At 37.3% G+C, this 27,188-nt stretch overlaps 1 protein-coding gene across 1 annotated transcript in view; it reads left to right on the top strand.

The window, feature by feature from the left end:
• Positions 1-15,744, top strand: part of dlgap2b (discs, large homolog-associated protein 2b) — a gene marked incomplete at both ends in the record, with an annotated part of 76,698 nt that extends 60,954 nt beyond the window's left edge. Inside the window, 3 exons of the mRNA XM_079830458.1 lie at positions 6,136-6,292; positions 7,743-7,962; positions 14,909-15,744. Coding sequence (XP_079686584.1) covers positions 6,136-6,292; positions 7,743-7,962; positions 14,909-15,744 — 1,213 coding nt within the window. The remainder of the gene's footprint in view (positions 1-6,135; positions 6,293-7,742; positions 7,963-14,908) is intronic.
• Between the last annotated feature and the right edge of the window lie 11,444 nt (positions 15,745-27,188).

Raw genomic sequence — 27,188 nt, 5'->3', positions numbered from 1 at the left:
GCTCGCATGGGCGTGCCAAATTCTCTGGGCGGAGGAAAGGGACGTAACCGTTCCTGTTATGACGTCATAACAGGAAAATTCAAGATCAGCACGTCTGGGCTGTCATTTTCTCAAAGGCAGAGAAAGACAGCCAGAACTCGGTTTACACCAATCTAAATTTCTAGCCACTTGGGGACAATATTCAGGCTAGGGGAACTCATATTAATGTTGAAAAACCTCATTTAATGCCATGGGACCTTTAATTTAATATGAATAATCAAGCAATTATTAGTGAATGAGACCAATTGTTTTGATCAAAATTGTTCATTTGTTCTTTGATTTACTTAATTTACTTAGCTATGGTTTGTTTGCTTTGCTGTATGGACAGACAGTATTTTGGGATAATGAAAATAATGTCTTTACTTTTACTTGGACTTCATTTAACACTTACATATAAGAATAGAACTATGCACTGTAAGTTTTGCCCTGGCTGAAAAAAACAAATCTCTCAATCTCATTGAACAGCCCAGGCCATTACCCATTACCCAGCCCAGTTTGTTAAAGCATTTGATAGAGCAACATGGGCAGAAAACAAATGTGTAAAATTGGGAACTATTTATAAAAAGTAAATAAAGTGAAGTTATTGGCAATTGGCTACTTCTTGGGGTAACTTCCTCAATGCTAGCCTACAGCTCTGTGCGATATTAGGATTGTGTGAGACAATGTCGAGACAGGCGTTTTCATTTGCTGTCACTCTGATGATAAGAAGGGCACCTTTTTAGGTGCCAGGCGACATCGCTGAAAAAAAACTAAAACAACATGAGGCACAAGATCCGGAGACACCAACAAACACTGTATTTCCCAAAATAGTTGCTCTCAGTTACCCATTACCCACAATTGTATCATTAATAAAAAAAAAATATTTAAAAAATCAATATTTAATTGATTAGTTTTAGAATAAACTAAAATGTCCTGTTTTGCTGGTTAACAGGTTATTTTAAACAAATATTTCACCCAAAATTTATATTTCACCCATTTATTCTCTCTCATGTCTTTCAAAACATATATAACGTTCTTTAGTTTTAAATAAATTGTTGGTCTATTTATTTGATACAACTAAGGGGAATCAGTATGTCAAGCTAAAAAAAAAAAGACAAAAAGCCCCATGTATTGGGATTGTTTCTTTTGGTTTACTCCTGACCTTGATATTAATGTGAAAGCTCATTAGAGAAGGTCTCTTAAATCACCATTATCTGACTGTCACCACGCTTGGGTATATTAGATTAGTTATGTGTCATTTAGCACATTTTTATATCTATAGTACTATAGTTGAGGAATGGCAGTCCTAGAATAACCTGGGGCCTGATGTATAATAGTTGTGTACGCACAAAATGAACATAGAAATATGCGTACACAATTTTTCACGCACATATCGGGATTTATAAAAAAAAATAGCCATATGTATGCAACGTACAGACAGTCTGACCGTGCGTACACACTCTTTTACTGGAGTGAGTGAAGCAATGATGAAAACAGAATGATTTAAACTCTGTTTTACATGTAATGATATACACATTTAGATCAAATATGCCACTCTCATTAATGGAGGTAAAGGGTTAGTTCACCCAAAAAATGAAAATTAGCCCATGATTTACTCACCCTCAAGTCATCCCAAGTGTAAAGTCCATAAAAGTGCATCCATCCATCATATAACTGCTCCACACGGCTCCAGGTGGTTAATAAAGGCCTCCTGAAGCGAAGCGATGAGTTTGTGTAAGAAAAATATCAATATTTAAAACTTTATAAAGTAAATCAATTTAGCTTCCACCAGATTGCCTTCCGTATTCAAATGACGGAAAAAATTTAGTGCCTCTCGCAGTTCAAAATGTTTACGTTTTACGTCTGACGAAATTGCAGACTAATTAAGTTTTTTTCCGATCTTGCGGAAGTTAGATATTTTACTTTATAAAGTTTTAAATATAGATATTTTTCGTACACAAACGCATCGCTTCGCTTCAGAAGGCCTTTATTAATGAGGTCCCTGGTATCTTGCTAAAAGGCAACAGTTACAGAGATCTCAATAACTTTATAGTTCACAGGCAATACTAACCCTATGATTAACCACTGACCTTTAATAGACCCAGGTCTGTTGGTTGTAGCTCTTTCTTTTATGGTTTAGGTTCATCAAAGTAAAGCAACAATATAATGTTACTTTCTCTATTTCAGTAAATTCAGCCTAATTAATCAGCTAACAACCATAGGCGTAATTTACGGGTGGGACATGTCCCCACCACTTTTTGCCAGGCTCGATATTGTCCCCACCACTTTTTAAAAGTAATTGAAAAATAGATTACGGAAGGTGTGTATTAAAGCAAAAGCACGATCTACAAATCGTAATACATTCATTTAACAAATTTTTCCGACGGTCAGAAGCTTTTTTTTCCATTACAGATTTTTGCAAAACTTTTGCCATATTTAATAGTCGATAAAAAAATATTGCGAAATGACAGCGTTTCCATTAACTGATGTTATGCGACTAAAACATTTTTTTTCCTCACGTGATAAGCCATTCCAAAAATTATGCCGCGTATGTTTTTAGGTTTATGTATATCCCAGCCACCGCACGCCATTATTTTTACTGGAAGGAGACGCGCGTGTTATTCAAGCACTGATGGCAAGGAAAGCCCCTTACTTGAGCGGCACATACGAGGTGTTTCTCTCTCTTATCTGCTTCAAGGTCTTGATAAATTGTGGCATTTTATATTCTATTGTTTTTTTTTATGAGTTTAATAAAGAACTCGTCTTCTTTCCAAACATACCGCGCCATCTGTAAAGAATGATCAACTTTTGCCAGCTGCCACATAGGCTACAGAGATGAGCAAAATGTTTGAAATTGCATGGTAACTCAAAGTTTTACCACTTCGTTACGGGTAACAGGTGCCATGGACCGCTCATGTTAGCATCAGTGGCATAACCGGTGCACAAATATCATAACTCTATAATAGGCCTACAGTAATATATTGTATGCTATATTGTAATAGCTACATATATTCTAGAAATGTATTAAAAAGAAAGACGCTTTCAGCCTTACTCAAAGGTCGCAGAAACAGGCCGGTGGGTTCGTTACGCACGTCAATCCAGTTCTTATTTTGGTTCTTATGTATTAAATATACAGGCCATTCATTTATGAAACCTTGATCAAAATTAAAACTACAATTTATAGAAAACGAAATTCACTTTAAAGAAATGATTTCTGCAAAACAACACTCAATAGAAATCATGTCTGACCCCACTCCATGCCGACGAAAGCACCCGCGAATTCTTTAATATTTTTCATTGTTGCAGTTTTTTTTACCACTTTGTTATTTTGGCTCGGAATTTCGTTTGCTGGAAATATGAACTGAATTTATAAATTACATTTGAAATGAAAAACTTTTTGTTTAATAAACAAAATCTTTTTTTAAGCGTTTGGAGTGGAGTAGGCTACATGCAAAACGTAGCCTATTTAGATTCACAGTTATGTTTAAATATTAGCCTATTATATTATTGTTTTAATGTTGATGATGAAAAGTGAATTGTATTTTAATTTTTATCAAGGTTTCATAAACTAATTGCCTGTAGCCTATATTTAATACATCGGAAGCAAAATAAGAACGCCGGGAATGCATTGAACCCACTGTTTCCGCGGCCGTTGAGTAAGGCTGAAAGCGTCTTTCTTTTTAATACATTTCTAGAATGTCTTAATTACAGTAGGACTTATAGATAGTTATGATATTTGTGGCTGCACCGGGGTCCGTCATTACAAGGTTAAAGTTACGCCACATGAGCGGTCCATGGCCACCTGCTCTGATAAATAAATTAATCAATAAATTAGGCTACAACAATTTCGTGCTATGGGCATTGCCACCGATACAGGCAGCGGATGAGATATTTTACGCTGAGCTTTTCAGACAAGTGTGACAAAGGCATGGGCTAAATAAATTCTCCAATATGGATACAGACATATATATAGCCTACACACATCACTATACAACACATGTCCTTATTAGGAAAAAAAAAATGTCGTTTTAACAACATACAATCTCGTTATTACGAGAAAATGATGTCGTTTTTATGACATAAGATCTCGTTATTACTACATAGGCTAATTGAGTGAAAAAATAATATAGGCCTATGTGGCAGAAATGCGTCTCTGTATTAAATAAACACATAGCACAACGAGTTGTGCGGTGTCCCGGTGTCCCCACCACTTTTCAAAGCAAAGTTACGCCACTGCTAACAACTAGGGAAGTAATGTCTATTATTACAGATTATTACAGCTTCTGTTTTATTACATTCTCGCACTGTACCATGATCTCCATTCCTTTCCATAAATGTTATTAAAATACACATACGCCCACAGGATTTAATTGACTGCATTTCTGATGGTTTTGCCTACATTTAAAAGGTTATTTTGATTATTAAATGCACAAGTAATTTTCGAAACCTCTGCTTATTATGTATTGTTGTGCTTTTCATACACGTGCAGCAGAGTTTTAATTTCTGACCATTTCCTTCATGAGTTCTTAGTAATTCTCTGTCTAATATCTCATGTGAGATAACTTGTGTGGCAAGCTGATTTTTGGTTAATTTAGTATAATTGGGTTGCATTATGTTGGCTGGGAGGAGTTAATTCATTAAAGAGGCATACATTACCTGGAAGGTTTTTAAAAAAAAAATTATTAGAGGTAAAAAGTCTTGGCTGGGATGTGTGGTGACACGATATAGGGTAGGAGGAGATTATACGATTGTCTTTTGGATTATGTTTAAAGGTGAAGTGAGAATTTTTTTGAATGCCAAAACACTTTCTCCTATGCTTTAGTTTAAAGGGTTCGTTTGCCCACAAAAAAAATTACGTGAAAACATAATTTACCACTTTAAGAGTTAAAGAGAAGTGCATTGGAAATTAATATTTTGTACAAATAACGTGCATCGAAAGTGATAGTTACTGTTAATGGAGGGACAGAAGGGTCTCAGATTTCCTTAAAAATATCTTTATTTGTATTCCGAAGATGAAAAGACGCAAGTCATTCGGGTTTGGAACAACATGAGTAATGAGTAATGTAGTGAGGAGTGAGTAATGACAAAATTTTTCCTTTTTCATTTTTGGCTGAACTAACCCTTTAATTTGCATTGACCATTTGTTAACCATTTAAAAGCTGATTTCCCTGAAAAGTTAGTTCTAGCATCCTAAACAGCCAACATAGCAAGACTGGCTCAATCAATGAGGTTCATTTGGGAGCGGGATCTGTTTGTCCAACCAATAGCAGTAAGTAAAAACTTTTTTTGAAAACAGTCATTATTTTTACAATCATGTTTGGTGATTCTAGTGCCCCAGAAATTACATATTTCACTTTTAAGGATAAAGGATTTCAGATGAAGCTTATTTTTCTTTTCATGTTCTTATGAAAGTAGTTGAGAATTCACACATTAGCTGCTGATTAGAGAATTGAGGATGCTAGGGAATGCTATTGATGTTTGAGATGCCTTGGCAGTGAGGAAGTGTTAGAAGCTTCAAAAGTGTCATCCGATTTCTCTTTCACTCTCTCCACACTTTCTCTCCTGTCCATATGGTTGTCTGGCATTTTCTACTGACAGATAGTTGCTGTCTGTGGTTCTGAACGGAGAAGCACCGAAAATATGTGTTCTGAGGCCTCAATGTATCTTGTCTTACAAGTCTTTTTTCATTACAGGTTTTCTGGGTTAGGCCATCATATCATTTCAAGTCCAAGCAATAACCTATTTGTATTGTTTCATAAAAATAGTAAAAACTAGATGGTTGATTACATCAGTGAGTTATTTTTGATGTATCAAGATGAATCCAAACACTAATCCAAACTATACTGTATTTCTATAGCACCTTTTGTGAAATAATTTGCTTGCATCTTAAGTTTTGTGTTTATCTTCTTTTATTTGTAGCCTACAAGTTTGCACACTTTAAATTTCTCACATTCGGGTTCATGACAGTAAAGAGTACAACTGTTAACTAAGTCATTTAAGATATCTTAAATCAAGATACATTTGCAGAAAGTTCACCATTCCAGAGTGACCCTTAAATCTAATTTTGAGTAGGCTACTCTTTGGCTACATTAGTTTTTGGTTGTTCCCTCCATTTAGCTCGGGCTACCACTTGCAAACAGCGAGAGATATGCGTCCTCACCCCAGTGTGTCTCTGGACCCAGCAACCAACTTCAACCCTCCACAGTTTCGCTCCAGAAACCAGAGCTACATGCGTGCAGTCAGTACCTTCAGTCAGGCAAGCTGTGTCAGCCAGGTGAGTCCAACCACTTGCAACACCACACGGCACTGACACACAGGTACAAGCAAGGACAATCTACTTACAGTAAGTGGTTTCAAGCAGAGGTCTTTAACTGTACTTCTTGTCTGAGATATCCTGCTCTTTTCTCAGATTGTGTCTTGAGCTGACGAGCTGAAGAGTAGACTTCCTGTAGACTTTATATTATCTTAAGTCATATTATCTATGATTGATTAAGTACTTTCCACTTAAAACCAGCTTAAGATGTTGACTGGTTGACTAGTCATTAGCTGATCTAAATTAAGTCCAAGGTGGTTTAGGTGGTTAAACATCTGAACTGGAAGTTGTGAACTCAGCTGTGGTCTACCTGGTTGGGTTGGTAGACCACCTGCAGAGAATGATCTAGTACGTAATCTTGGTCAACCTGATTAGAATTGGTAGGTTTCCTTTGCTAAGTGATTTGGGAATGTGTTTAGTTGATTAATTATGTTACAAAACTCAAGTGGATTTAAATGGCTTAGGTGGTTGGCCCCCCTAAATTACCATTTGACAGGGCCAATAGACCCAGTATTTGGTCTCCCTGGTTATAGATGGGGGACCATCTTGACTAATCTAGTGGGGAATAGGTTGAGCTGAGGAACTATGTTCCAATACCCAGCTTGATTTAGATCGTGTATATGACCTGATTTTCCTAACAGGGTTTTGGAGATATTTATTTTAGAACATAATTTTTATAATGTTTGGCTAGAGAGGCAATAAGGCAAGTTTTAAATTGTGATTTTAGCTGTGCTAAATTCTATTAATATAAGCAATTGTTAAAGCAGGTTACCAGAAAGCTGAAGTCAAGGTCTGTTGAGCTGTGGTGGTGTTAGTGTATGTGGGCTTTAGGTAGGTAGCTGTTTATGGGCTTTTATCGAAGGAGTAGGTTACAATTTAGATGTTTTATGAAACATGCTAACTCTCAAATATTTAGAAAAATGTTTTTAATCAGTGTAAAGTAAGTGTTCAAACTTCTGTTGTAGTGCTAAGGCAAATTACATGCAGTAATTTAACAGTTACATAGACGTTTACAATCTTTATATAATTTAGCTTAATGTTGATTTGGTTTGATTTAGGAAAGTTAGCCCTCTTTTCTTCTTGCTCGGTTTATGAAAATATTTGCACATTAAGCTTTCTTGCTGTCTGCTGCTGTTGCCTGTTTGTGTCATTTTCCCACTGAAAGTTCATCAAACAATCTGATTTTCTTTATTTACCTATTATGAGATGATATTCCAGCCTGAAATGTTTTCTCTTATCTTGTTGCTTTCTGACATAATTCTACTGAGACGTTCAAGGTCGGAAATTGCCAGTGGTATATTCCTCCTGCTAACACTCCTTCATATTTACTGTGCAAAGGGGAAGAATCAAAGTGAGAAAGAGAAAGGAAGAGGAAAAATTAAGGACTGCTATTCCTGTTTTTGTCTCTCAGGTGAGTGAGACTGAGGTCAATGGCCAGTTTGAGTCAGTTTGCGAGTCCGTTTTTAGCGAAGTAGAATCCCAGGCCGTGGAGGCCTTGGACCTGCCCGGCTCTTTCCGCACTCGAAGCCACAGTTACCTGCGTGCAATTCAGGCTGGGTATTCCCAAGATGATGACTGCTTGCCTTCAATGACATCTTCTACTGTCACTTCAACTCTCAGATCCACAACAGGTAACCGTATGCCTCAAATCCCACCTGAGAGAGAAAAGGCTTAGAGCACATACTCGTCATACATTCAGCACATGCTGAACTACATACTTTGGCATACCTACATATGTACAGTGGGATTCCCTTGTGCTTGAGAGATGACTGACTTGAATGTTGTTTCCGTCGGCTCCTGTCTGTTGTGTATGTTTGCTTTTCTGCGTCTGTACTCCCCAAGTGTTGAAAGACGGTTGCCTGCAATTCCCTTTGCACGAGTCATGCGTCCTTTTCTGGGTTTCTGATTGGTTGGGTGCGGTGATATTGAGAGGCTAGATGGGGGGTCAGAGGGACTTAGGCAGCTGAATATGTGACATTGCACACTCCTGAAGACACAACTCTGCATGCTTTTAACTAGCACAGCTATCCAGAGCATGCAACACACCAGGTTGAGGCTGGCAGGCTTTAGACATGTTCACAGTCTTTATATATATATTTTTACAAATGGTTGTATTTTCTGTCTTCTGTATTCTGCAAATGGATTAGTAGTTGAAAAAAAAATGTTTCAGTTCAGTTTAGTTAACTTCAACGCACAAAGCAATGACTGTGAACTACAATTTCATGCGATATTATGTGTTGCATAAAACATCTACATTAGTGAGTGGAAAGAAATTCACAATGCTTCAGAAGCAGGGGTCAAGGTTCTCCCAGAAAGAAATATCACATTCTTTCATAAACTAAATGCTAATTAGTGTTCAAAGACATAATATTTAGATGAAACTGAATCGGTTTATTAGGGGCCAAGCACAGAAGGTGCCTGTCACCTAATGTAATTGTTGGTGTTCTTCTTCTTCTTCTTCTGAAAGTCTATGGCATCCCGTTGAACTGCTTGCAGGAAAGTTATGAAATTTAGCACACAGATAGAGGACAGTGTAGACTTTAACCACAGCATATTTGAAGTCTCTAACTCAATCGCTTTAGCTGCACCAACTGTCCAAAGTTGCAGTCATATTTATGCTAATAGCTTTTGAACTGTAAGGGCTAGAAACATTTACGACATTTTGCACCCTATTACATCATGAAACTTTTTCCACCATTTAGAATTTTCAGAAAAACATACTTTTTCAAAATCCTCCTAGACCTAGATTTTCACGAAATTTGAACCAGACCATCTTCAGGCCATGCCGACAAAAATATATGGAGTTCAAGTTGATTCTTTGAGCCGCTCTCTAATAACGTGCAAAAAAATTCGACAAAGAGCACACCAAAATGTATGTGAGGCAATTTTTCCCTGACTTTCTGTTATGACAACAGTTTTGCCGCAGTGCCACCTAGTGGTCAGGAGTTATAAAAAATTGCTCTTTTTGCTTATAATTTGTTTACACATTTTCATATTGTTCCGATATGCTGACGGTCAATTTTGGGGCAAAAGTTATAATGACATTTCCAAAAATGTTAATAACTTCTCATTACATTAGTCTATTGTAATGAAACTGGTATTAATAGATTCCGTTGGTCATGCTGAGAATATACAGTAGATACCAATTTAGTCAGCCAAACTTCCTGTCCGCCATTTTGATTTTCTTTAAAAATTTATTTTTTCGAACTCCTCCTAGACTATTGGTCCGATTTTCACAAAAAAAATTATCGTATCATCTTCAGACCACGCCGGCAAAATGTTATGGATTTCGTGTCAATATAGGTCAAAAGTGATAAACCATTAAATCATATTATAGTGACTGTATTTATGAATTTTCAGCCATTTTACCTAACATTAACTTAATAATTGCTCATTGTTGCAGTTGTTCTGATGCTCCCAGCCATGCTGGCATGACTTATCGTGCATTTTTTGTGCTTGGCCCCTTAGTTGTTGTTTGCAGCTATATTTAGGTATAATTATTTCTGTATACTAAACTAAGCATGCAGTAAATCCTTTATTTTATAGAAAATATTGATTTATTGTAAAATAAATCTAATTATTAAAGATGTCTTATAACTATTTAAGGTTTCATTAAACTTTTTTAAGGATTACAGGTTTCATTGTAATATTTCGCAGAGGTGAAATTTTAGTGGTTTGTTAATGTGCTAATTGAATTAGCTAGAGTATTATATTTTAATAATCTCTCTATGAATTCAAAAACTGGAGCTGAAAACAAATCCTTTTATCCTAATCCAGTTTTACCATTAATCCTATAACTAATGAGTAATTTTCCCCATCCTAAATGAGTTCAAGAAGTCCTGACAGAGCAGGTGTGGAGGTTTTGTGCAACACATACTCATCAGAAAGTGTGCATCATGTGTCACAGTTTCTTTGTGCGAGCAGAATGCCTGTCTCTACACCCTCCCCAACACCCCTGCTGTGTTTGGTGTGCACATGGAGTAAAGCTATGAACCCTATTGAAATACCACAAACTGATGTCAAATATTGTGACTCTAAAATACCTTTTTTTCGGTTGATTACATTTCAAAACCCAAATGCTAATTTTTTTTTTTTATTTGTTTGGTCACTCCAGTGAAACTTTGTTGTTTTTGTTTTTTTTTTCATTTAATGTGGGGTTCTTTGTGTTTATTCAAACTGGAGTTTGATTTGATTGGACCCTCATACTGTCAAAAACTCTGTCAAAAAATACTAACAACACAGCGAAGACTCTTAAGGAGAAAGGAGAGCTCTCCAATCCCACCGTCTCACTCTGCTGAAGTGCTTTCACCACATATGGCTCTGTACGCAATCCCTGTCAGCTCACGTCAACCGGCAGTAGGACAAAACCATTTTCTCAAAAGGATTTCATCCAGCCTGTTTCACTCTGGAGGACTTCTTGTTTCAGCAGTCCTGTGCTACTTTGGTTTTACAAAAAGAACCATACTTTGTGTATGTGTTAGAAGCTAAATTAGATGCTTTCTTACCTTTTAAAAACTTTTAAAAGCTTAAATAATTGCTTAAGCTCTGGTATTGATGCTCTCTGGTTATATAGTTAATAGAAAAAGCACTTCAAAAGCACTGACCTATCAGATTATTGTTATCAAGCATACCCCATAGATTCACCAAGTAGATGAAGCTAAATTTAGTTGCCGCTAAAATCAATGGGAAATATTGAGTAAGGTGTTGGGTGTTCTGTGATGGTGGAAAGGGAGGGAGGGTGGCATGGCCCCTCATTGGCAATCACAGGAAGGAGATCCAGGGGAAAAGAGCAGCTGGAGGTATGCCTGTCACAGGTATTATAATGTCAACACGCATACATCTTTCAATGGATATGTGTGTTTTTGCACTGCCTTCTCAACTAAATCAGGACTAGTCCTTTGAAATACACATAACTAAAGGTCAGATTAGGGACAACCAGTGTTCAGTTGCCAAAGTAGCAATGCTTTTCCATGAAAGGCATTTCACACCTATTTTATTTTACTTTTATTTATTTATTTATATTATTTTATCATAATTTATTTTATTATTTTTTATGCTGTTGATTACCACATAATTGTTTTGACTATAACAAAATATGTTTTTACAGTAAGACATGCACTTACAATAAAAGTCTGTGGGGCAAGACATTATAAAAGGTTTAAAAAAAAAAAAAAAAAAAACATGACTGTGAATATTATATTTTTTAACAAAATTATCACAGTAGTCTCATGTTGGCATGTATAATGTTTACAGTAAATCTTGTGGTCATATTTTTGTACTGGTGCAATGCTTTGCCTCAGAAAGTCATTGTAAGTGTATTACTGTAATTGCAAATGCATGTTTTGTTTGTTTTTACAAACTGAGGGATGGGTTGAAATTCTGTGGTAATCGACATCATATCACAGATGCTGTAACTAAAACTTGAATTGCTGTAAATGACTGAATGGGAAAAGCAATTATTTTAACATTTACATTTTGCTGCTTTAAATGACAATAGAAGGAAAGGTTTTCTTAGAATGTTTATTAAATGGTTGGGTCACTTTTAACATTTTTCTCCATGTTTATACCAACCATGGCATCCTTGAAGAACAAACGTGGCCAGCAAAATGCGGTTGGAATTAAGAGCTGGTGTGGAAGATTTCAGCTGTGATGGACAGTGGGATTGCAGCCTCTGCCTGGTGCAGCCCTCACAAAGACCTAACGACTATTGCATTGTGTTTCTGTTTAATCCCGCCCCTATAATCTCCACATGGTCCAATCAGCTCAATAGATGGGCTTTTAACATATTCAATAGGGTTCATATCTCCTTGCCTGAATGATTGCGTGACATTTTATTGCCTTTTCATCTTTTCTGTTGCACAAAACAAAACACTAAAATCCCCCACATTTGCCACAATGCTCTGTGATTTGTTAAGTGGATAAAAGCTGGTTAATAGCATTGAAAGATTGTTTTTTAATGGTTATGCTGTGAAGAGATGGAAAGGCTGAACAGATGAGATGTTCTATGATGCTAGTGAGAAGGCAGTGTAAACACACATCTGAAGGCTAAATGTATGTGAGTAAAAAAGACCCTGACAACACAATGTGCTTGACTGCAATAAATTACATTCAATTCTTTTTTCAAATGAACACTTAAATTAAACCACAGGCATTTCTTGCCTTTCATCAGTACTGGGGCACAGCCACCCTGCTTTGTTGGTGACAAACAATAGGCGACATTTGAAAGATAGATGTTTTGCTTCCTACAATGTTTCAACCTCATCCAGTCTAATAAAATATCCCAGGGGTGTCAAATTTTCCTGCTGAGTTTAGCTCCAACTCTAATTAACTGTTTCCCCACCATTGACAAAAAATTCTGTCATTTGTGACAAAACACTTCCCTGCTATTGACGGAAATTCACGGCTTTCTGTATTTTCACTGTTATGCCGTGGGGGGGGATTCTAGTCAACAAGTAGTTGTTCATTTAAGCAATATATTATTATATATTATTATTATGAAGCCATAAATCATAATTAATTGCGTCTATATAATACATAGCCTAATTAGCGCTCAAACGTACGCATAAAGCTTGCCACAGCACACCGGCAAACGTAATGATTATGAGTGTGTCATTAAGTCGACAATGCTGATTCGTCATCTCCCCAGTATTGGATGCGCCTATATGCATGTTTCATAAGGATTACACTGAGAATATTTGTTTTCCACTTAAGTACTAGTTTCTAGTTAAAGTTCTAGCTTTCTATAGATATATTTCCCATGTCTGTGAGGCAAGCATACAAGATTCATACACGGTTAGGTTCATTTTTGTGATGCTCAAGTTCACTGAGACAGAGACGGCAGAAAGCGCATCCTGATGGTTTTCATTACTTTACAAGAGCACAACGTTTTGTTGTTATTGTAAGTTTACAGAAATAAAAGTAGACCCTCTAAAGTTTGCATTACTCTTATCTGTATGACCAAAAAGGACTGAGTATTTTAAATTAAATGCGAGTGGTCGCCTGTATATCATGCTGTAAGCGTGCTCTCCACACAAACACATATATGCGCCTAATAACACACATTTATCTGGGCCTAGGTTAACATTAGTACGAGCAGATTTGTGTTGCTACTACTTACATGTTTCAAATGATAATCCATATTTGCAGATGAACAATAGGCGAATGTTTGGATTTCCTGCCGTTAACAATCTGTCCGTCACAACCTGCGTGAATTCGCCACTTCCTGTGGGATTTTTTTCTCCCACTAACCGACTAATACATTTTCAACAGCCGACTATTAGGGAGCAGCCCTCGAATCGCCTGATCAAAACACAGGAAAATAAGAAGCAGAAACATGTGATATCATATATTAGTAGATGCATATGTAAAATAATACAATCACCAATATTAAACTGCGTATAAATCAAGACTGCCTAATGTTACTGAATGAAATGTCGACTCAGGACAAGCTATAGTACTGTACAAGCTTTGGGGTAGTTGATGGACTCTATGTACTCCATCTATGTTTTGATCATCGTTCTGAATCCAATCTGGATGTAGTATTGGACAAAAACATTTTGCTCAAAATGCTGCTTTTTTAATGAAACGTACCAATATTCAAGTGTTGATAAAAAAGGAATGCATAATGCTAGAACAAAAAAAAATTGGTCTGTTTTTTTTTTCTTTTTGTATGATATTCATACAACAAAATATTCTGGGGGACATTAAAATTTTAGTTAAACACACCTGAACCATCTAATCAAGTGAAAAATCTGAATCCGGGTTACTAGAAACTTCCATACAAGTGTTTTGGAGCTTATTGGAGCTACACTCTGCAGGACAGTGGCCCTCCAGGATTGGAGTTTGACACGTGTCCTATTTCTATTTCAGTGTGAGGAGCCACTGCAAACATTTCAGTGTTTGAGTGAATTTTCCGAATTAATCAAACTGAATTGTGAACCATTTCAGACCTTTTTGCAAATCTGTTTGTCCGATTAGATCAAAAAGTTAATGCATTTGCAAATCTGGCATCGCTAGTTCTGATTCTAAACAGCTGATAGAAAGCACATGAAATGATTGCTGAAATATTATCAGAGAAAATGATTCCAATATTGATATACATTGAGGGCCATCCTTAGGTTGGTGCAACCGCACTGAACCCCATGCCCCGCGGTGAATGGACAGAGGAGATTCCCCCTCACCCCGAACGCAATCGTTACAAAATGCTTGGGACGGCCCTGTATACATCACTCCCAGTAAAAAAGGTCTTGCAACAGCCCTGCATTAAACCTAGTCACAAACAGATATATTTACTTGCTTCCTGTGAAAACAAACACATTTTTTGCATGAAATAAAAATCTAATGTTGTTTTTCTTCAGTCTTTCTCCATATTTGATACATGCAAAAGTTCCTGAATTTACTCCCAGGAACCAATGTAGTATGCAGTTGAGAATGGTGTCTACAGGGCCTTTACTCACATACTGCTAATACGAGACACAAACAAGTGTTGACGTTAGATAAAGTGAGAGGCTTTGCCGAATTCCTCAGCTGTTCATCCCTTTGAATTTTCCTATCTCTATATTCAAATTTGTCTTCCAGAGGGGTATGATGCAATGGAGGGCACCTCATTGCTAAATGAGGATTTGATTGAGGACGATGATGGCGCCAGCTCCTCAGCTTATCAAGAAATCGAGAGGTTTGAAAGAGAAAATGCTACACGTAGTCAACACAGCACCAGTTCCACGGTCACAGCTATCTCTGTTCCTCCAACCTCCTCGCATGCCTACAGAGTCCCATGTCCGCCCCCATCCCAGCCCCCACCAGATCCTCCCGTCCCGCAGGCTATTCAGGCTTTCAAGGAGTCTGCAAACATGGTGGCTGCCTTCAACATGCAGTGGAAAGAGGAGATATCGGCAATGCGCTACGAGCTAGCGGAGCTGCGCAGGGATGTCTGCGGAGAGCTCAAGACTTTCAACAGCAACTTCTTTAATTTCACCCAGTGCTATAATATGTGGACGATGTGCCGGGAGGCTGCCACCGGCACCAGTTCCACTCAGTCGAGCGAGAGGGTGTCCGTTGGCGTCCAGACTGGTGTTAATGGTCTGGTGAGACAAAACACTGCAGACGCTTCAGTAATGTGTCAGCCCGAACCGGCTGCCTTTAATATTTTTGACCTAATGGAGCCTCCACGCATTGAGATCACTGAGGGAACTCCTGAAGGAACCACGGCCACCAACAGCCCAACCAGCCCTGCCAGTCCTGATAGACCCACCACCGGCCCACCGTTGACCAAGCCGCTGGGAAGATCCAAATTAGACACTGGCAGGAAGAAGAAGAACTGCAGTCGAGCGGACGGTCAAAGAAGTGCCAGCCTTGAACTCTGGTGCAGAAAATACACTAGTGGACCAATGTCCTACTTATCTCTATCATTCTAATCATTTTCATCACTGGACCAAGCATTGAGAAGAGCTTGACGCTTTTCTCTTTGCAAAGATGCCGATAGGAGAAGGTGCCGTTTTGGCAAAACAGGGATAGTGTAGCTATTCTAGACGGAACCATTTGCTGTGCCAGATCATAAAATCTGTTTACATCACAACGGAAATGATTCATGAATGTCATTTGCATTGTAGAGAATGTCTCGATTTGTCTGACTGTCACCGTCAGTGTTTTGTCCATGGCTAAACAGTTCTTGTGTGACAGTGGTGAATGATCTCACCACTCAATCTGACCAAAAGAGGTTATGAATATAGTTGAAGGATGCAGACGGACTTTTAGAATGGCAGTTTTTAATTTCTGAGTATAATAACTGTTATTATACTTGCAAATTGGTTAATGGTTAGTGTTCAATTTGTAAGTATAATAACAGATGTTATTATACTCAGAAATTGAAAACTGCCATTCTAAAAGTCCATTTTGTTCTACAACATAAATTACACACAGTCATACCTCTAATGTGAACTTTGAAACCACTGCATGGTTGCTAACAAGTTGTTACAGAAAAACTACAGTATGCATGATGGAACCTATCCTCGATATCACCATTCCTCGATTAAATTTGAGTACTCAATTTAAAAAAATCCTTGATTGCAACATACCTGTGTTGAGTAACCGGCAAAATACCGGAAGTGATGCATTCAACGAATGCTGCACGATGTATTAAAACCATTTAAAAACCATAGCATAGTGCGAATTGTGATTTTCATAAAGGAATATATGCCTCACGGGTTTAATATTGCTTTATTTACATGCGTGTAGATTACTTACGTGAGTCTCAGAGCAGTTCCATTCACAGTAAATGCTGCTCCACATGAACTGTTATCATTTATATGCATACAAACTCCATCTCTTCATATGATGTGAGTTTGAGTTGCTTATAACGTTCATCTGTGAATGCAATGGGTGCCATTTTATCAGATTTTTTATTTATAAACCCACGGCAACACAGGAGAATATATCAAGATGTTTCAACTGTTCATTGCGATTTCAAAATAAAAGTTTAAACCCTCACGAGTTTGCATGTTTTGATGTCTACATATTTTTGGTTAAGAAATTACAGTGGCCAAATATTAAAGATTAAGTAAACATTTGAATTAAATGTTAAATTAAACAAGGATTTGATCTGCCGTAAAATGTAACATTTACTCGTCAAAATAATCGACCGATTATTTGATTAACAAAATAATCATTAGTGAGAGCCCTAATTTAAATTAATCAATGCACAATACAATGGACTTAATGTGTATATACATGTTTCTATGTTGTACTTATATTTAAACAAAATACCTACATGTAATTACATTCATATTTACATTGTAACTACACTACCCCTATCCCTTAACCCACTGTTAACCTAACCACACGGGTAAACCTGTCTCTAACCTTACATGTATTACACCTCAATAGCCGCAAAATTGTTTTGCAACATAAACACAAGTACATTGTACCAATAGATCTATTGAAGAGAGTGCATAGTACTTAAAGACACCGATTATAAAGCAGGACCGCTTGAAAAATTGGATTGCCATTTATATTCGTATGTAACAACTTATTAGCATTATTTTTTCGTTTCAAACTTCACGTTTGAACCATGACTTTGTGTCATTTTTGCTGCAGAACAACATATTTTAACTTATTTGACATCAACATTCTATATTCTAAAAAACTTGGAAGCCCATTATATTGGACTCCAAAGTGAACCATTCTTGCAATATTCTTGTGCCAGGTCACACAGCCCTTTGCTTTTCATTTCAAGGGAAAATGACGAACCATGTACAGCAATCATGTTGAGCTGTACGTAATGGAACATTGAAACATGGAAAAGATGATGATGATGATGATGATGATGATGATGATAAAACTTTTTTTATCCCCAAGGGGACAAAAACAAATATAACACTTATAACAAATATAAAAAAAAATAACACATATTACAACTATACATTCCAACAATAAATTATGTAGGAAGACCAAAAAAAAAACATAACAGATATACCATTAAATAACATTAGTATTAACGGATTGGCATTCAGTTAATTTTGCAAATCTACTTTGTTCTCAATTTCCCAGGAAATTCATGTATAGATGGATTAGAAGTCACAATTCAAATTGTATTTTAATTTAAGCATAAGCCCTTAACATATTGTAACTCTACATCTACAGTGTGTAATTACTAGCCAATACATATAGTAAGCATTTATGGGCTATTTGCAAAGTAGTGCTGAGTGGTATCTTTTTATTAAAGTATTTTATTATTACAATACTTTAATCCAACCTGATCTCACAGAATTCCGTGAAATGAACACGGGTCCCTTAACTCAAAATCCGTGGCAGTTTCACGGAATCGCCGAAAATTCCGTGATGGGTCCACGGAAGTGATGCCTATATAAGTCAATGACAGTATACAGACGCGTTGGGCATGGTTATCATCATGAAACTATGATTTTTGCCATAATGACATGGAGTGTGATTCTCGATTTAATCAGCCAGCATAATTTTATTTATTTAATATTTTTTTTTTACAGTATTTAGACACGTTTCGAACTCGTAACCCAATCCCTTCCCTAAACCTAACCATATGTGTATTATAAAAAAACAGGATATAACAGGCAGATACGTCTGCAGGCACAATTTATTCCAAAAGTACAAATATTCCAAGTGTTCCGAGGCCAAACGATTAATTTGTGTGAAGAAAATCCCCAAAAGCGATCAGCAGCGTCGAGTCCATCCGCCAAAGATCAAAAATACATTTCAAATTTGCCGCCGGGAGAAACGTTACGTCAGCTTTGACAGCATTGGCTGTCGTATGTCTCGTGACCAATAGCGTCATTACGTTGGCTTCGATTGTAAAATGCCATTGGCTCTCGTGTGTCTCGTGACAGAATGCGTCACGCTGAAGACGCGTGTGTATTATTTGAATCAGATATGAATGAGTGTGTTCACGGAGCGGCGGGATCATCATTTTAGCGATTTAAACATTAAGATCAACTCTGTTCTTTACATGAAGACATCGTGTGACTTCAAAAGACTTGGAATGCAACATGAGTTAATACTTTTATACTGTTTTTGGTCAGTTTTTGCAATAAATACCTGTGACTGTACTTGTATTTGCCTGTTATGTGTTTTTATATTGTTGAGAGTGGGTAGGTTTAGGGTAGGAGTGGAGTTAGTTGCTCCAAAATATGAAAGTAGCCTATAAATATTCATAAAATCATGTCTGCTTTTTACTGTCATTGACTTGCATTGGAATCACTTCCGTGGACCCATCACGGAATTTTCGGCGATTCCGTGAAACTGTCACGGATTTTGAGTTAAGGGACCCGTGTTCATTTCACGGAATTCTGTGAGATCAGGTTGCTTTAATCAAGGATGAAAAGAGATGCAGTTTATTTAATTGAAACTATACAAGGATGTTTATCCCCCTAAATGTCATATTTGTCTATGGCTGCTTTTTGACTTCTACTCTCAGTCCTAAATGTATAGTGACAACTGTGCAAAGTATCAGTAGTTTCAAAACATACATTTTTCCAAACACTAAAACATGGTATTATTTCAACCTGTTATAGGATATGTTTAGAATGTATATGTAACTGTGTCAATTACTGTAGAATCACTTTTATTGTGCCTTGTAAATGTGCTCTTACACATTTTGTTTCCTGAATACACTTTTAAAAAGTCCTAACTAAAATTATTAACTAATTTTATATGATTTTATTGACAGTTGTTTACATTTACATTTATGCATTTGGCAGACGCTTTTATCCAAAGCAACTTACATTGCATTCAAGGTACACATTTAAAATCACTAAATTTAGTGTAGATTTGAATATCAAATCAGGCAATGGCATTTCGAGAATCACTTTGTTAGGTGCTTTTCTTAAATATATTCCATTTATATTATTTTACAATGGTTGATAATTAATACACTTCAGCATATTTTTTATTATTAAATGGACATCATTCTTGTAGACTAATTCTGCTGGTCCTCTGCACTCTTTTAATAAAATATATAATATACATATGTAATATAATAAAGATAAAATGTATTAAATTACTTAAACATAGTATATTTAATTTCCCATGGCATAGTGTTTTTTTTTATTTAATTAAGGTATTTATTCAACAATTGCTATCTTCTGAAAAATATATAATTATGTTCAACAACTTACACTGAATAATAGAAATGAAAACTGACTATCGCTCAGCACTACTGTAGTTTTGTACTTTCTATGTAGCTTCAAAAGATGATTGCTTCTGTAATTCTCATACAGTCTTTCTCATAAATATGCAGCAACTGTGACCTTGACTCCCTTGCTCACTCAAACCTTTATTTATATTTTAATTCATTTATTTCTTAAATCAAGAATACAAAATGCGAAAAAAAGAAAAAAAAGATTTCCCCTTCCTGTTTTTTCTCTCATAATCATATAGTCCATTTCCCTGGATAGTGATTCTCCTTTAAAGATTTTTCAATTTAAGTTACCGTTCAAGGGACCATCTGAATTTTTCTCCACAGGACACACAGCATGCAAAACCAGTTCTATATGCACAAAATGTACATGCACAAAAAAGTTATGTATTTGCAAAATAATGATTTAAATAACATAAGATTTATTTATTTAGGGGTTTACTTGCAGGACATTCAATCTCCATGTGCCACTATAATAAAGTAAATAAGACACTGTGACACTTTTGTGAAAATCATGACAAAATTTGTAAAATTATAAATGTATTCTCCATTTATAAATATAGTTATAGCATAGAAAAGTTTAAGATAAAATATAATAAAATATAAGATAAACATTCCTTAATATAATATATTTTTATGTACTAGGTTTAAGTATTTTATTTATAACAGAGGCTATATGAAACTATTTTGTTTACTATAAAATAACTATCTTCATGCCAAAGTTTAAGGCAATATTTGTCTTTTGAAAATTAAGTATATTTAAAGTATATTTATACTTAATTTGAAATATTACAACAAAATTGCGATTTTCCAGTGTTTAATGTTACCTTGAGTGGTAACAGAAGTTGCCATTCTTAAATAAGAATTCCAGAAATATTCAAGAAATTAATCACAGCATAATTTGCTATAGATATCTCCATTTACCTTGAGTAAATAATTAAATTCACTAATTATCATACATTACAATAATTATACAGTACTTTAAAAATCGATTTTGTCTGCGCATTAGCATTTATAACTTTTCAAATGACAAATGTAGGGTTTTTTTTTCCACAGCCAGAAATCATGAAAAAACTATCCAATGAAACCATCTTAAATCCACTAGCTCTATGCCACAATTTTTATTCATTTTTTTGCTCATTGAGCTAGCCAATTATTTGGCATTGAAGACACTGTCCAATGTCCTTGCTCCTTTGCAAAGCACAGAGTGGCATGGTTTGAATGTACTGACACCGTCATCACTAGTGATGTAATTTCTAGGCTTTTTTTTAGCTCATTAATCTATTAATGGGGTCTTGCTGATGTGTGTCCTGTTGCACAAGGGAGATATTGATTTATTGTGGTAGGTGACAGTTTAACCGCTCTAATTGGCTTAAAGGGTTAGTTTGCCCAAAAGTGAAAATTCTATCATTAATTACTCACCCTCATGTCGTTCAAAACCCGTAAGACCTTCGTTCATCTTCGGAACATCTTCGGAACACAAATTAAGATATTTTTGATGAAATATGCGCTCTCTGACCCCTCCATAGACAGCAACGCAATCACCACTTTCAAGGTCCAGAAAGGTAGTAAAGAGATCGTTAAAATAGTCCATGTGACTTTAAACTTAATGTTATGAATCGACGAGAATACTTTTTGTGTGCAAAAAATAACGACTTTATTCAACAATTTATCTTCCATATCAGTCTCTGACACTGTTCACGTGGACACCATGATGCATGCATGTGGTGCTAATGCAGAAGCCGGCATTCTTAAATAGAACCCATAAGTGCTGCACTGTTTATAGGGTGAAGTGGTAATTACGTTGCAGTCTATGTGAGGGTCAGTTTTTTGCCTATTCTTTCAGATAAGAGAATCAATTTGAAACAGTGACACAGAGAATGTATGTAAAAATGTATGGATTTTAGAAGCATAATAGAACGTTATATTACTTTGCAAATGTCCATGGTGTGGGAATCCATGATATGCTGTATATCAACATGAGCTTTACCCAACGATGGTTTAGCCATAAGAAACAAATGAACAGCTAAAAGGGCCAACTGAATTATAAAAGAAATTGTATGATGCATTATTTATTTATTGTGGTGTAAGAAGGACCTATGAACTGTTATTCAACATTCAGATATAATTTGTTGGTTTATATTGCACTGGTTATATTTATACTTTGTTCTATAAAACAATTGAACCACAATAGGTACCATACTGTTTATAACTATGAGGTGCAATAGACTGATGAATTGTTCCAGTTTTAATTTTTGTTTTTGATTTACTAAGAGACGTGTTCAGGGAACGAAAAGATTTTTGTTTAAAGGTGCTGATGATATTGCAGATGTTCTCTCAATCTTACGACCTTCATTCATTCTATGCAAGTCCTGTGTTTTTCTGTACGAGTCACTGGCATGTGTCTATTTCATTTTAAACAGCACTTAAAGGGCATGAAGATGAAGCCCTTAGATATTTTTTTGTCAAACCTTTGCATGAATCTCAGGCATTTATTGTAACCCTTTGCTTATTTTGTTGCTGTTGATAATGTTGTTATAAGTATTTGCATTTTTTTATGCTAATTCATACTGTTTCAATGTAGCAGCTACATTTTTATCATTGTCAATACAGAAAGTAAAGAACAATTATGTACAGTACGGTTATAAAGGAAAAAGGCCTTTAGATGCCATGATGATGATTTATTGGGACAATGGGATTTAATGGTATCACCAAAAACCAAAAAGGATTTGTTTAAATGTAGCTTGCTTATAATTTATTGCCAAAACTACAATGACCTCTATTAACAGATGTCATATTTGTTCAAACTTCGTTGTTATTTATAGGACTGGAATTCTAATAATAAAATAACTATGATTATTGAGATCAGGGGGACTTCATTTTCAGCCCAAAATTAAAATGATGTCATTATTTACCCTCATGTCGTTCATAACCTGTATGACTTACATGATCTACGAAAGAAAGAAAACCAAAGGTTTTGGAATGATTTAGGGGTGAGTAAATGACATACATTTAATTTTTTAGATGAAATAGTCATGTAATGCTCCAAAATATGTTATATGTGCTTCTCTTTCCAAACTAACTGTGATATTGATTTGTTTTTGATTTTTCTCAATGTATACATGCCTTATGTGTTTTTTTTTTTTTTTTTTTTCAGTGATAAACATAAAATTGGAAATGATTAACAGACATGACATGGATTGTGCAGGTGTTTTCAGTCATTTGACATCAGAATTTCATGTGGGATCATAGCTACACTGCTGTGCTTAAAGATGTGTTGAAAAACATTTTGAAAGTATGTTTCTTTTATAAGTAAACATATTAACATAATAGGCAGAATTAAAAAAACAAATAAAAAAGATTATTACAAATGCATACACCTCTCTGACCCTTTAATTGAAATAATTATTTAACCACATACATTAAAGTCACTTGCTAATATCCTGACCTTCTATGCCATTAACCTATAGTCCCCTTTCAAGTGGAACTCAACACTACATTATGACATTGATGCTATGGGACACTATGGTGACGCTATATGTCACCAGCTTCTTTGTTATGAACCAACATATTGGCATCCAAGAATTACAAGCAGTGTGTTCCACCACACCCTCACTTCCTAATGAGGGATGGCAAACATGATTTGTAATCTGCTTGGGAGCAGAGGATGCCAGGTCAGCTCTCGATGAAGCAATTGCCCTCTTTGGGAAAGTTTCACAATGTGGAAGCTCCATTCATGCCTGTCTCTCCTTTCCAGCAATGAGAGTCAGGCACCTGTCTCTCGTGGTTTGGGTCTCACGTCTGCTGAGGCGGCACAGGGGCTCAAATAATGGGTGTCACAGATGGAACTGGTTGATGAGCTTGACAGGCACTGTCCTTACCTTCATCAAACTCTAGGACCTTGTTCTGGATTTAGAAGTTGCCTGGCGATTTCTTTGGATCCAGATGAGGACCTACTATCACCAGCCTCTGGCCAAGATATCCCTCGTCAGCCATTGCAGTCTTGTGCTTTCAAGGAACTGTTTGAGGTGGTTACCTATGTGGTGGATAAGCTCAATCTTGAATGATGGGAAAGAAGAAGGGTCAGATGGGAAAAAAGAAGTAAAAAGTAAGTCTGAGACATTGCTATTCTTCCCAGATCATCACACTGGGGCAGCCTGTATTTGGCTCCTATTTATAACCCTGCAATGTCGAATTATTAAACCATCATCGGGTTTAAGGATTATGGGTATGTGGTTGAAGAGACGCTAGCTATCTCTCCCCTGATTCAGCATCATTGCAAAAGAAGCCCACTTTACCCTCTATACCCCGTAAAATTACATAATTACAAGGCTTATGAGGCAGCAGGTCAGGCTGGTGCGTCACTGCATGTACTAGGTTGACCTGCTAAAAGATCTGGACTCTTGGAGTGAGTGAACACAGCCAGGCCACAGATCTTGCACTCCTTGCCATAAAGCAGACGGCATGCTCCATCGCCTGTTTGATGGCTGCTTTTGAGAGACATCTGTGGCTCAACCGCTCTGGCATCAAGGAGAAAACAAAGGCTTTCTGCTGGATGCCCCGGTTTTGTCGTCTGGCCTATTCTACGATGCAGTTAAGACTGTCATCGATAGGTTTCAGGCGATAAAGAAGCAATTAGTAGAATTCTGGGAGGAGCAAAGTCCCCTAATATCTCACTTTCTTCATGGTGTCAGACAGCAGAGGCCTATCTATAGGTTGTGAGTTCCTTCCCGGGATCTTTCCAGAGTCCTGGAAGGCTTATCAGAGCCTCCTTTTGAGCTCTTGGAGTCAGCCTCGGAAAAGATTCTGACTCTCAAGGTGGCTCTGTGTTAACTTCACTTAAAAGAATCAGAGATTTGCTGGCCTTATCAGTTGCAAATTGAGTTCTTTTTCAGGCATATGCAGTGCGCAGTATGCTTCACCTCTAGGCACTAGGGGGGACTATGTTCTTGGAGATGATTGTGCCCTGTCAGTCTTTACAATTTCAGTTTACCTGTGGGATGCATGAAAGTCTTTGTCCTTGGTTAATGGAGGCCACTCCATCTGAAGTGTACGTCTCTTTGGAGCTTACGTGTTAATAAACCCTTTTATTATTGTGTTGTGGCAGGTTGCCCTTTCCACACACATGTATAGGTATTTATTGTTGAATTGGATTGACCCCAGGCTCCTTGGGTTGACTCCTTTGGCTTAATCCATTTCTTAGACCAAATGATTTGTGCTTGCGCATACTTCACAACCTGGTTGTTCAGGCGTTTTTCGGTATGGTGATGTGGGAATTAATGTTCCCTGAGAGGGAAACGAGATGCTGCGTCATTTGAATCTGGTGATGTGCATTTCAGGTGTCTAGTTATGGTATTGGTGATGCTGATGACCTGCATCTTACCACGCTGTTGGCCAATATGCAAATATACACATTTCCACATGTGCTTCAGACATCGGCTCATGCTGGAACGATCCCATAGCGTCAACATCTGACCCAGTGTCTCTTTCCCCTCAAAGGGAACCAGGTTACATAAGTAACCAGAGAAATGTGTCTGATCTTGCATGCTGTTTGTTCAGCAAGAGCTAAATTCATATAGACATCAAATCCATCTTGGCTTAGGTAGGTTTAATTGTGAATGCTGACTGTACAATTTATTTTTGCTTATTTCAGAACTGTCAATTAAGTTAAGCTACATAGCTTCCTGGATAATACAACTAATTTGGGAAGTTTATGAGGGGACAGGCTTTTGCAACAAAATGTCTCCGATTACGAATGTAATCATTGTTCCCTGAGAGGGGAACGAGTTGCTGTATCCACTGATAACGCTATGGGGAATAGCTCTAGATGACTGCGTCTGAAGCACGTGTGCAGGAAGTATGCGTCTCGTTCCCCTCTCAGGGAACAAAGATTACATTTGTAACTTGAGACGTTTCCTTTCACAGGAACTCATCCTGCGTCCGATGATGACACTATGGGGTGCGAAATACCCACTGTGCCATACTGACAAGTGCCTGGTCTGGTGTGAAACTGTTTAGGCACAACTCAGGACGAAAGCACCTGAGACCCCACAGGTCCAGGCTGAAAAACCTTAAAAATGTGTGCAGATACGACCAACCTGCTGCAACACAAACGTCTTGGAAGGAGACTCCTGACAACAAGGCTTTTGAAGTTGCCATACATCTGGTGGAATGAGCTCTCATTTGCAGAGGTGAAGGCATACTTTGCACCTTGAAGCCATGGAGATAGCTTCCACCATTGAGTAGTCCTATGGACATACATCTCAAGAACCCTAACAGGGCAAAATAATGTAGCTTCTACTGGTCTGTCGACACATGAGTAGGATGAAAAGCGCCATGAAGGAAACAATATAAGTGGTGTCTCCTCAAAATCCCTTGCTCATTGGTGCGTAGGAGGTAGGAAATGCCTCCATGGAACCTAAAACATGGATGGGGAAGGAAAAAAGCAGTCCTCAAGGAACTTCAGCACTCCAGTCACTGGGCAGTTAACTGGGTCCAACTGACGTTCTCTGCACTATAAAGTGAAGACTCTCCACTTTAGGGTATATAGTTTCCACATGTAGGGAGTTCTAGAGTTGAGGATGATCTCAACAACCTCGGTTGATAGACCAGTATTCTGGAGCTGATTCCCCCCAGGGGCCGGACCCAAAGTTTCCACACTTGGGCCAGCCAGGACGGGGATACAAGGAGTAGGCCGTCCAGTGAACTTTCTCTAGAACTAGAAGCAAAACGATCAGGGGAATCGTACAGATATAGCCTCGGCCACATCGGCACATGGCATCCAGTTCCAGAGTAGCTGGATGTGTGAAGGAGAACCAGAGCGGGCAGTGGGTCGTCTCTTGCGACACAAACAGATCCACTTCCGCCTAGCTAACTCCTCTAAATTAACTCCACCATCTCAGGATGGAGTCACCATCCCCTGGGCCTCAGCCCCTGCCTTGACAGGATGTCTGCTCCCCTGAGACAGGAACCACAATTTATTCCATATGAAAGGGGTACGAAGGCATCTGCATGTAACTTTATGCAGGCACGAACGACATCTCAAAGCCGAACCGCCCTTTCCTGATTACTGAGCTAGAATCTGCCAGTCGTCGATGTAATGGAGTGCACAGATGCCCTGGAGTCTGAGAAGAGCCAGAGCTGCATCCACGCACTTCATAAAAATGCGAGGGGACGATGCTAGGCCGAACAGAA

Source organism: Gobio gobio (assembly GCF_949357685.1).
Source record: "Gobio gobio genome assembly, chromosome: 12".
Taxonomy (NCBI): Eukaryota; Metazoa; Chordata; class Actinopteri; order Cypriniformes; family Gobionidae; genus Gobio; species Gobio gobio.
This window is presented reverse-complemented; position numbering and strand designations above follow the sequence as displayed.